Source organism: Melospiza georgiana, chromosome 18, assembly GCF_028018845.1.
Source record: "Melospiza georgiana isolate bMelGeo1 chromosome 18, bMelGeo1.pri, whole genome shotgun sequence".
In the NCBI taxonomy this organism is placed as follows: domain Eukaryota; kingdom Metazoa; phylum Chordata; class Aves; order Passeriformes; family Passerellidae; genus Melospiza; species Melospiza georgiana.
The window spans coordinates 483,368-494,262 of NC_080447.1; the positions used below are offsets into that span (position 1 = coordinate 483,368).

At 48.6% G+C, this 10,895-nt stretch overlaps 1 protein-coding gene across 1 annotated transcript; it reads right to left on the reverse strand.

Annotated features, from left to right (window-relative positions):
- Positions 1-4,736: 4,736 nt before the first annotated feature.
- Positions 4,737-9,842, reverse strand: RAN (RAN, member RAS oncogene family). Its single transcript, XM_058037215.1, has 7 exons — positions 9,751-9,842; positions 8,968-9,010; positions 8,010-8,094; positions 7,797-7,922; positions 6,714-6,901; positions 6,054-6,224; positions 4,737-5,961 (listed from the first exon to the last, which is right to left on the reverse strand). Exons 2-7 carry the CDS (start codon positions 9,001-9,003, stop codon positions 5,917-5,919), a joined length of 651 nt encoding a protein of 216 aa, XP_057893198.1. The 5' UTR covers positions 9,004-9,010; positions 9,751-9,842; the 3' UTR covers positions 4,737-5,916.
- Positions 9,843-10,895: the final 1,053 nt, after the last annotated feature.

Consider the following 10,895-nt stretch of genomic DNA (forward strand, 5'->3'; position numbering starts at 1 on the left):
AATACCCTCTGAATACCCAAAACACCAGCTAAATACCTTCTAAATATCCACAGCACCTTCCAAAACACCCCAATCACCCTCTAAATACCCAAAATTCCTAAACACCCTGTGAATATCCACAGCACCCTCCAAAATATCTGAAATACCCTCTGAATACCCGAAACAGCCTCCTAAATACCCTAAATACCCTCTGAATATCCTAAATACCCTCTGAATACCCAAAACAGCCTCCTAAATACCCTCTGAATATCCTAAATGTCCTCTGAATGCCCAAAACAGCCTCCTAAATACCCTAAATACCCTCTGAATATCCTAAATGTCCTCTGAATGCCCACAGCACCTCCAAACCCCCCTAAACTCCCTCCAAAACCCCCTAACAGAGGGCATCAAGGGGTGGCCACTGCACAGCTCCACTGCCCAGGACAGACCAAGCCATTAACGATGCTTTGATCAAATCATTAACCATGTTTTGGTCAAGTCATTGTCGATGTTTGGGTCAAACCGCAATTAACAATATTTCTGTCAAACTGTGATTGCCAACCTGGCCTTTTGGTGGAATCCCCCAGCCCGTCCCACGGGATCTCTGAGCTGGCAGAGCTGGGAAGGACAAACGGAGCAGCTCAGATGGGGAAAGGGAAAACAAACACAAGCCCTGCAGTCAACTCAGCAAAGGCCAACGCGAGCAGGGAAAAATGTTTTTCTAATTAAGAATATGAGGAGTTACTGGTGGATGCCAGAAAACAAAATACAGCGTTTTGGCAATGCAGTTTGGGCCTAATCAAATGAAAATGCTTTTGTTGTGCAACATATGTAATGTTAAGCTGATTTTATGTTTATATAGATAGATAGATAGATATTCCATATGAAAACATTAAGACACTGATGATTCAAAGACCAATTTAGCAGGTAGAGAAAACCATACAATAAATTATACATTCATAGGTTCCCTAAATGAGGTTCCAGCGCCTAACAGGGTTATTGGATTGGCCCTTTTATTGCCTATTTTCTGTTCATTGGACAGCCTTTGCATCTTGATAGTGCCTTGAGTATCTGACTCCATGCGCTGAAGGAAACATCAGATTTTTGCTAAGCAGTCTAGGATTTTGTGCCAATCTCAAAGATTTAATTTAATGAAATCTTTGATTATCTGAGTCTTAATACCAAGCTCACATAAAATTGGATAATTGTGTAAATACGATGTTTTACAAATCCTTTTTTTATGTGATTAAGCCAAATCCTTTTTGCCAGAAGCCTCTGTGTGTAACTGGGAACGTTCTGGGACCACTCAGGTACTCAGATCCTCCTAATTACACAAATAGTGTTTATAATATCAGATGATAATGATGAATAATCGCTAGAGGGTGACGAATGCTGTCACCTGCTCCAGAACCTGAGTAATCACTCACGTCTGCCCGTGGAACAGCCCTCCCAAACATCCTAAAATCACAGGGCACGCCCTGGAATCCTGGAACTGCCTAAAAACATCCTTCCAAAACAATAAATGCAAGAAAAGAAAAGAAAATCCCATTTGTATCTGCCATTGTTCTTCATGCACACTGCAGGAAAGTAAACTGGAATAAAATCAACCGTTCAAAATGTGATTTGGACTATGAAAATGGATAGGATATGGCGATCAAAGAAACACCCCTTTCTTTTTCTGGAGGATTTGTCAATCCCCCAGTGATTTTCATAGGCTCCTTAGAGAAATGTCATTTTCAGATGTCATTTTCAAGCTAGAGAGGATTGATGCAACCTGATTCATATCCCTTTTAATTAGTTAGAAATTCAGATTTTTCAAGAGATTCAGTGTTTCCCTTCTGGGCTCTAAGACTTTTTAGCATATGCAAAGTCAGCTGGGGTGAAGAGCAGGCGATGGAAACACCAAGGAATGCCCAGCACACCAATCTGTAGAGTTAAATAGGGAGAAACAGCTCTGTGGGCAGGCCAGCGCCTGTGGAAATGGCATTACAAACTCAGCACATCAGATTTGCCACAGCCAGGGATATTTGCCATGTGTTTAGGAGCAGGATTTTTTGCTCAGAGAGAATAAAACCATTAATCCTCTGCTAGTAGTGAACCACTGGCGCCCCCATCCACTCCACAGGTGTAAATTAAAATAAAAATCAGCCTGGAAAGTGCTTTAGTGATGAACTAAATCAGACAGCATTGTTTTCTCATCAAAAATATCTGCTATGTTCTGCTGGATGTGCTGCTGGATGGATGGATGAGTTTTTCCCCAGGTGAAGCTATACTTTATTTCAGTGTCAGTTATCAATATGTTGGCTGTCTGCCTCTAACAAGCTCTGATTTTAACAGTTGTTCACATAAATGTGATGAATTGTGGGAAGGATGATGGTGCTGCTGTGCTGTGAGCATTAGGATGGAGGAATCCACCTGCAGAGCTCGGTCAGGGTGCGTTTCACGCTTCTGGCGGATTTCACCTGTAAAAAATATAAAAATCATCGTAGAAATTCAAAACTCAACGTGGAAATGTAAAAAAAAAACAACGTAAAATTACAAAAATCAATGTAAAAATGAACGTTAATATCAATTTCCGAAGGGACCGAGAGCCGCTGGGCGGGCGGCGGCCGCCACCGCGTGGCCAGAATGGGAACTGCAGCGGGGGCCGGGGCAGCGCCCGGAACGGCCCGGAAAGGCCCCAAACCAGCCCGGAACGGCCCGGAACGGCCCAAAATCGGTCCGGAACCGGCCAAAACCAGCCCGGAACGGCCCCAAACCAGCCCGGAACGGCCCGGAAAGGCCCCAAACCAGCCCGGAACGGCCCGGAACGGCCCAAAATCGGTCCGGAACCGGCCAAAACCAGCCCGGAACGGCCCAAAATCGGCCCGGAACGGCTCAAAACCATCCCGGAACGGCCCCCGTGTGCTCTGAGAATCCCCCCCTGCTGCACGGGAAAAGGGCATTAATTGATTAATTAATTGATAGATTAATTCTGCAGTGCGCGCCCGGTGTCCGGGACACGGCTGTTCCCAGCTCCATCGGAGCCGTGCGTTGTTCCCTCCGAGAGCCGCTCACGGCTGCTGTGAGCCTGGCCGAGCCTGCAGGGACCGTCCCAGGCAGCTCCTCACTCATAAACCGGGCAGGATTCTCTCCTGCTGTGGTCTGAAATAAGCGTTAGACCTAGACCCCAACTTAGGTATTCCAATAAAACAAAACGTAAAATAAAAGTACCAGATCCAGAATCAAAAGACAATGAATAATACCACAATGTGCAGATTCCTTGATAATTATGACCCACGTTTTAATTTATAAATGCAACAAAGCTCCCTGGCTTGAGCTCATTCCCTAAAACCTGCCCAGAGAACCCAGGAATCTTTCCTTTTTTAAATGTTGTTATCCATTGAAAAAGTCTGACAGGAAAACTAACCTTTGTATGCTCAGTCTAAACAAAACACACAGTGCTTCCCTCCAGTGCTATTTTTGAAAGGCACCAAGATGGAAAAAAAGCCATGAGCAAGATACCTCTGGTTTTGTGCAGTGGCAAGTTCATACAGCAGGAGCAACAGGAATTATTATCACTGCTGGGAAATCAGACTGGGGCAGACTGTCCACTGAAAAAAGTTCAGCACAAAAAGCATTTATTATTTAATTAATCTGCTGTCTTTGGCTCAGCACCTTGTACAGTGACTTGAAAGGCTGCATTGGGAAAGGTAAAATCAGTGACTTTGTCACTTCAGCAATCACAGGAGCAGGGACACTGGGTAAAGTTTTCTTTTTTGATGTTACAGATCACCACAACCTTGAGGAGCTTCCTGTTTATGACTATTTTACAGTTGGTTTTCAGTCCTTGCTAATAATAAAGTGTCAACACTGAAATAGGCAACTCCGAGCAACCCATAATTGTCTTCTAGAAACCTGAACTATATTAATGGCACTCAGTTATGAATGTTTGTACTAAATACATTAAACCCATGAATTTAGAGAGAAGTTTGATCCACTAAAAGTTCTGGTAACGTTAATATAAATATGAGGGTACTTGAATTATTTAAAACCAAGTATTCACAAGGACTAAACAAATGCTGCAAGTGGGCTTTGCTGCGCTCCCCAGACACTGCAGGTGGAAGATTCCCTCACAGCAGGATGAGCACTCCTCTCTCAGAGCTTGGGAGCTGCGCTGAGGATCAGAGCCAAGCTCCCAGGCAGGTTAGGGCAGCCTCCCAGCAGCTTTTTGGGCAGGAACACCAAGGGCAGGTGAGCTGTGACATGGCACCACTGGCACTGTCAAACCACACCGACTCCAGGGCTGCTGCTGCCTGCTCCTCTCTCTAAGGGCTCCATGCTGGTTTGGAGCAGCAGTTTCCAAAGTGAGAGCTTGAAGGCACAAAGCTACCACAGCACGCCTAGCAGAGCAGCGGCCAAGGCAGCAGGATTAGCCACGACCTGCACAGGAATTAGTGACACTACAGGCAAAAGCCCACAACAAGAGTTAGAGCAGGATTATGCAGCAAGAAGAGTCAATGCAACATTCAGTGGGAATTTGTTCCTTTACAAACACCAAGTGTGCAACATCCCTCATTTTCATCCAGGAGCTTCAAGTCTTAAACACTTCTGAGTAGCCAAAAAAACAAACCAAAAACCCCAACCCCCCAAGAATTCCCAAACTGAACTAGCTTAAAAATGACTCGAGCAATCTTGGAATATAATCATAGGCCAAATTTTGCTACTAGGCAGCAAAAGTTGAATATTGAAGTAATTAATGTACACAAACATGCAAGTTAAAAGGAATAAATGAAATGCTCCACTTTATTAAGAAACCAAAAATACAAAACTGAAGAGTTCAAGACTTCATGTACTCAAACACTACTGAAAAAAAATTCCTAAACTTAAGTTTTGCTTACTAGCAGTACTAATATTGACCAAGATTCATCTCTACAAGGTAGTGTTAAAAGTTGACATTTTCCACCATTTGTGCTGTAATAAGCCAGTTTCAAATTAAGAACTTGGTGCAGTTACAGTAAAGTCTAGATGTTTAAATCACTGTGGCTCCAGCTAATATAGCACTGGGTAGGCAAGAGCGTTTCAGGCCAAACCACAGCTGTTCTCTGGTTAGTGAGTCTGAAGATGCTTAGGATTGGTTTAACCAGCTATAGCTCTACTGCTGTTCCATGCAAAGACACAGCTCAAGTCAGCTCACAGGCCTGGGTGCCGTTTGCTTCTGGCTGCTGAAACACAGAGCTGCAGGCAGCAGTGAGGAGCTGGGGCTGGCTGCAGCACGCGCAGGCAGAACTGCAGGCTGTGCTCTGCACCCCTGCAGCACCAACGCTCCCCTCACTGCTGGGGCTCTGCCTGGCAGTTCAGCTCGCCTCACACGCCTCAGCTCTGGCAGCCAACAAAAAAGGACAGGGTAACTGTTAGCTCAGAATTAGCAAGAGGAGCTTAATATGAGAAGCAGGAAGGAAAACAGAATGAGAAATGCAGTAGTAGACAATCAAGTATTACCCTCAAATGAAGAACAGAAGACACTTTGAACAGTTTTCCTAACAATGCATGAAAGTTCACTTGCTTGGAGATACTTGAAATACAACTTTATTACCTAAACAAAAGAATGGGAATGACAGAAACAAGATTTTCCACTTAACACTCTGATGTGACTGCAGCAGTCTTGTATTTGAAACTCAAAAGGGGAAGTAATTGCAGTCCAAAAAACAGCTAAATATGCAGGTCCAAAATATGAAGGTTTTTTGTTTTGGTTTTTTTTTTCATTTTGTTTTGTTTGTTTTTTTTTAAACTGCCACATTCACTCTCCGAAGCCCATTCATCTCTTTCAGCATCCCAAAGATTAAGCACATGTTCTGTTCAGCTAGATAATAAAGTGGCAAACACGCTGCATCACCAACATCACAGGACAGTTGCCTATAAAACTAGACTTCTGACGCTGGGCTCCAGCTTCATCCCTCACAGGTCATCATCTTCATCTGGCAGTGCAGTGGTCTGAGCAATCTGCAACAAAGGAAGGCACACTTCAGAACTGCTCTGCTGCCTGTGCCCTGAGTGAGACAGCAGCTCCCAGGCAGCTGTTCCCTGTCACTGACCTGTAAGTCCTGCTCATACTGTGCTGCCAGTGCTGGGTCCATAACAACTTCAGGAGGTGCAAGCGCAGGCATGGCAACAAACTCCAAGTTGGGATCTCCAATTAGCTTCCTAGCAAGCCACAGGAAAGGCTTCTCAAAGTTGTAGTTACTCTTAGCTGAAATGTCATAATACTGAAAAAACAACACATTAGACATTATTTTAAAAACCCTCTAATATTTAGAACATTAAGATAATCAGCTCTTTTACCTTCCTTTCCTTTTTTTGACTGCATGGCTTTTGTTTCCATACTCATAAGCAGCTACAATTTAAGTGTCCAGAAACAAGCAGTTTCTGGCAGAAACTATGAACTGAAAGGTTATCAAATCTCATCCAGGACAAAACCTTCAGGAGGCAATACTCCTGTGACATGATCTACTGTAGTCCCAGTCCTGCCATGGGGTGAGATTCTGAGCAGCTACAGCCAAATGCACACAAGTTGTTCAAGAACTTAGCACAGCTTCTGCTCCAGGCCAGTGATGAGCATCCTTATCATCACCTCCCCCTGCCCTGAATTTTGGTTTGAAGAGCCAACAGATGTGAGGCTGGCAGAGCACCCAATTCACCCTCCACAGCCCAGCTGCACTCCCAAGACAAAACCAACTGGATTCCTCCAGACTTACCTGGAGATTCTTCTTCCTATGGAACACAATGGATTTTGCCTTCACTTTTCTGTCCTTAATATCCACTTTGTTGCCACACAACACTATAGGGATATTTTCACATACTCGTACCAGATCTCTATGCCAATTAGGTACATTCTTGTAAGTAACTCTTGATGTTACATCAAACATGATGATGGCACACTGAGCTGCAAGAGAAGCAAGGTCAAGTTACACCTGGTGTAACCACTTGCTTTCAACACAGGATGGAGAAGAGGAACCCAGAGACATCCCACGTTAGGGTTAAGCACCTGCATTAACATTTCCCTCTCAGCATCACAGTTGTGACAGCTGCTGCTCTGTTCACCAGGTCAGGGCAGGAGTGCACAGAACCCAGCCCATGCTGTGTCAGCTCACAGCTGTGCTGCCTTTACTAGCTCAGCCGTATCACTGAGGAACACGGCATTGCGTGTATGGGAATACACAAGACTATGGAAGCCGACTTGGCTTTACCCAAATACCTGGCAGAATCACTTAACACCTATTCAACTCATCTCAGACATGCTAATAAGGCTTAAAGGTCGGCTGAGGGCCAGTGGTCCACATCTCAGGATGCTCTTGTCCAGAGCAGTTTCTTGAGGAACTCAAGAATATTATACAAAAAGAAGATATAATAAAGATACAGGTGAGTGAAGCAGGACAGGACAGATCTTTGCCAAGCAGAAATAAGGAACACTGCCCTTTTTCAGAAACACAGACTGTGGCATGAAGGTGTCCAGCTTCCTTGAAAACTTTGAGTTTGTGTTCCAAGGCCTTGCCTGAGCTCAGTGAAAAGGTTCCCCCTTAACCAGCAAAGGCTGCCAGTGGTACCTGGTCATTCCACCAATACCAGAACCCACAGTAACCCCTGAAACACAACCCTACCAGGTTCCCACGTTGGCACATGTTGTCTGGCAAAGGACACTATCCTCTCTACAAAGAGTCTGAGGAGTTCTACACCAGCTCATCACTGCAGCCACACTGACAGCTTCCAGCAGGACCAGCATGGGCAGAAGGAAGCACTGAGCCCTGAGAGGCACAGAGCTGTCCCCCCACAGCTCTTACCTTGGATATAGTAGCCATCACGCAGGCCACCAAACTTCTCCTGGCCAGCTGTGTCCCATACATTAAATTTAATAGGGCCTCTGTTGGTATGGAACACCAGAGGGTGAACTTCAACACCCAGCGTTGCTAGGGAAAGAACAAAAAGCATTTAGCAAGTCATGGATTGAACTTCCATTTGTGAGATATTGGAGCTCAATATTTCTTCAGACATACCTACATACTTCTTTTCAAATTCACCAGTCAAGTGACGCTTTACAAATGTTGTTTTACCAGTGCCACCATCACCAACCAGAACAAGCTGAGGAGAGATAAAGGACAAAAGTCAGAATAATGCATTTTGAGACATGTATCAGTCATTCTAGCACAAATACTACTCACTGCTACAAAGAGCTTAGTTCCTACAAGGAGCTGTAAACAAAGACAGAACTCTCCATGAAGCATTTCCCTGTGGGAACCAATCTGTTAAGCCCATCCATCATGATGTAACTCTGGTCAGTCTTATCCAGTCCTTGCAGGTAAGAACTGCACTGAATTGTGAATATGGTTCTACTAAACTACAACAGACTGAATGGAATGCTTAGGGCTTTCAACCTGAATGTGACCAGATTTAGAGAGGAAATTATCCAAATATCTGCTAGAGAAACCCATTATCTTACAACCAAAACCCCACCAACTAGAATATACTAGCCAAGAATTGCAGGAAACACAAGAAATAACCTTAAAGAAGCAGTCTTCAGGACTTTCTAGCTGTTAAGATAGCAAAAAAAAAGCCACCAACCCACCAGCCACTCAATACACCAGAAAATTATCTTCTGAAACACTTGAACAATGAGCACATAACAGAAAGAATGCTATTCTAATTCATTCCGAGCAAGTCTAATTCTAATTCACTTTTAGAGTGCACTTGAATTCTTAAATTTAAAAATCATTCTGTAGGCAAATATTTATTAAAATGTATTAGACTAAACTGCAAATAGAATATATTGGCACAGTTAACAGACTCTTTTTGTGTGTGCTGTATCCAACACTACAGTAAATCGCCCCATTAAGGGAAGACCAGCACTTCGAAACCAAACCCACCATCCACGTCGACACTCAAGAGTCCTTTATGCTACTTTTCTAGCGAAGGGGAAAAAAATCCCCAAAGCCACGCCGCGAGCCGCACGCTTACCTTAAACTGCACTTGTGGCTCTCCTTGGGCGGCCATGCTGGCTCTGCGGGGGAAATGGCAGCGTGAGAGCGAGCGCGGGGAGCGGCCCCGCCGGAAGGGGCCGTTTCCAGCTCCGGGCGCGCTCCGGCCGGCCCGGCCCGGGCGGCGCCTCCCGCCCGCGTGTGGCGGCACCGCGCGCGGCAATGGCGGCGCCGCCTCCGCCCGCCCCGCGCCCGCCGGGCCAGGGCCGGGCCAAGGCCTCGGCAGGGCGGCTGAGCCGCGGCCGGCCCCGGCCCCGCTCCGCATCCGCGGAGAGTCCCCCCGGCCCGCCCAGACCCAGCATCCCGCCGCTCAATGGAGCTGCTGCCCCATCGGGAGAGGCCGCGGCCCGTCCCGCGGAGCTCCGAGCGGGGCCCGCCCGCCGGGCCTCCCCGCGCACCGGGCCGGGCGCGCTCCCCGCCATGAGCCACCATGACTGAGCAGCGCCGCCTCCCCCCGCCCGGGCCGCGGGGCCCCGCTCGCCGCCCCGCGCATCGCGCCCGCCCTTCCATCGCGGACGGAGCCGCGCACGGCCCCGGCCCTCCCAGCGCCCCGCTCCCGGGGCCGAAAAGCCGCCACGCGCCTCGGCTCCCGCAGCCGCAACGCTCCCTCAGGCGCAGCCTCCCGCCGCCCAGCCCAGCCCATCCCAGCCGCGAGCTAACGGCCACCGCCGCCCCTGCCGGTGGCGCTTTGCAGAGCGGCCACGCGTGTCCCGATGGCGGCGGGGCGCGGGGGGCCGAGCCCGGGCCGGTGCCGGGCCCGTACCTCCGCTGAGGCTCTCCCACTCCTCGCTCCGTGCCGGGCGCAGGGAAAATGGCGGAAGCGCCGTTCAAATACCCGGACGGCGACGCCGCGCGGCCGCGGGCGGGGGCGGGGCCGCGCGTCACGTGGTGCGCGGCGCGCGGGAGGCGGCGGGAGGCGGGGCCGGGCTGCGGCCATGAGGGAGCGCGGCGGGCATGGCGCCGAGTGGGACGGCGAGCGGAGCACGGCACCGGGCACGGCACCGGGCACGGCACCGAGTGGGACACCGAGCGGGTCATGGCACCGAGCGGGGCACCTCGCAGAATAGTCAGCATGTATAATTAAGCGTTCAGTTCAGAGGATGCACAAAACATCTGCTCCCCATTCAGCAAAGGCAGCAAAACACTTCATTGGTGTTAGATCACTGCCTAAAAGATTAGAGTCCGTGAGATCCGTAGGTAATCAGCAGAATAATGACTTTTAAAAGGAATTTACATTTCCTGTATCAAAACTCAGGTCAATTGTGAGCAGACTTAGCGAGTGTGGAACAGATAAACACACAAAAGGCAGCAGGTACAGAGCGTTTGGAGATGTGAGAAGGAGCACTGCCTTCCACAGCCCGTGCACGCTCTGCCCTACAAACCCTCGGGCCTTTCACACAAGCCTGAACCGCTAAAAAATAACTAGACCACACTTTTTACAACTCCTTCTCTCATAACAATCTCCCACAGCTGAGTTACGATTCTTCGTGGGCACCGGGCAGGGCCCTGTGAGGCCAGCCAGCCTGAATGTCTGCCCAGCACGGCCTCCCAAACAGCCCCTCATCCTGGCAGGTGCCTCAGGGATGGTGGCTCCATCACCCCCAGGGCATCCTCCTCCAGTACCGGCACAACCCAACAGCATTCCCAAATGCCCAAAGTGTATGTGGCCTCGAGGCCCTGTCCTGTGGTGGGCTCGCTGCAGGCAGGCACGAGGCACTGGCCCCAGCTGACGGTGCCCTGGTGCCCGCTGAGGGGAGCAGGAGGTGCCCCCTGAGCTCCCTCACGGCTCCTCAAGGACGCTCTCCACACCTCTGGTGGCCTTGTTGGGCACATCCAGCACCCCACGGCCCTCGCAGAGCAAGGGGCCAGCACTGCCCGCAGCACTCGGGGCTCCTCTCCTGGCTGGCC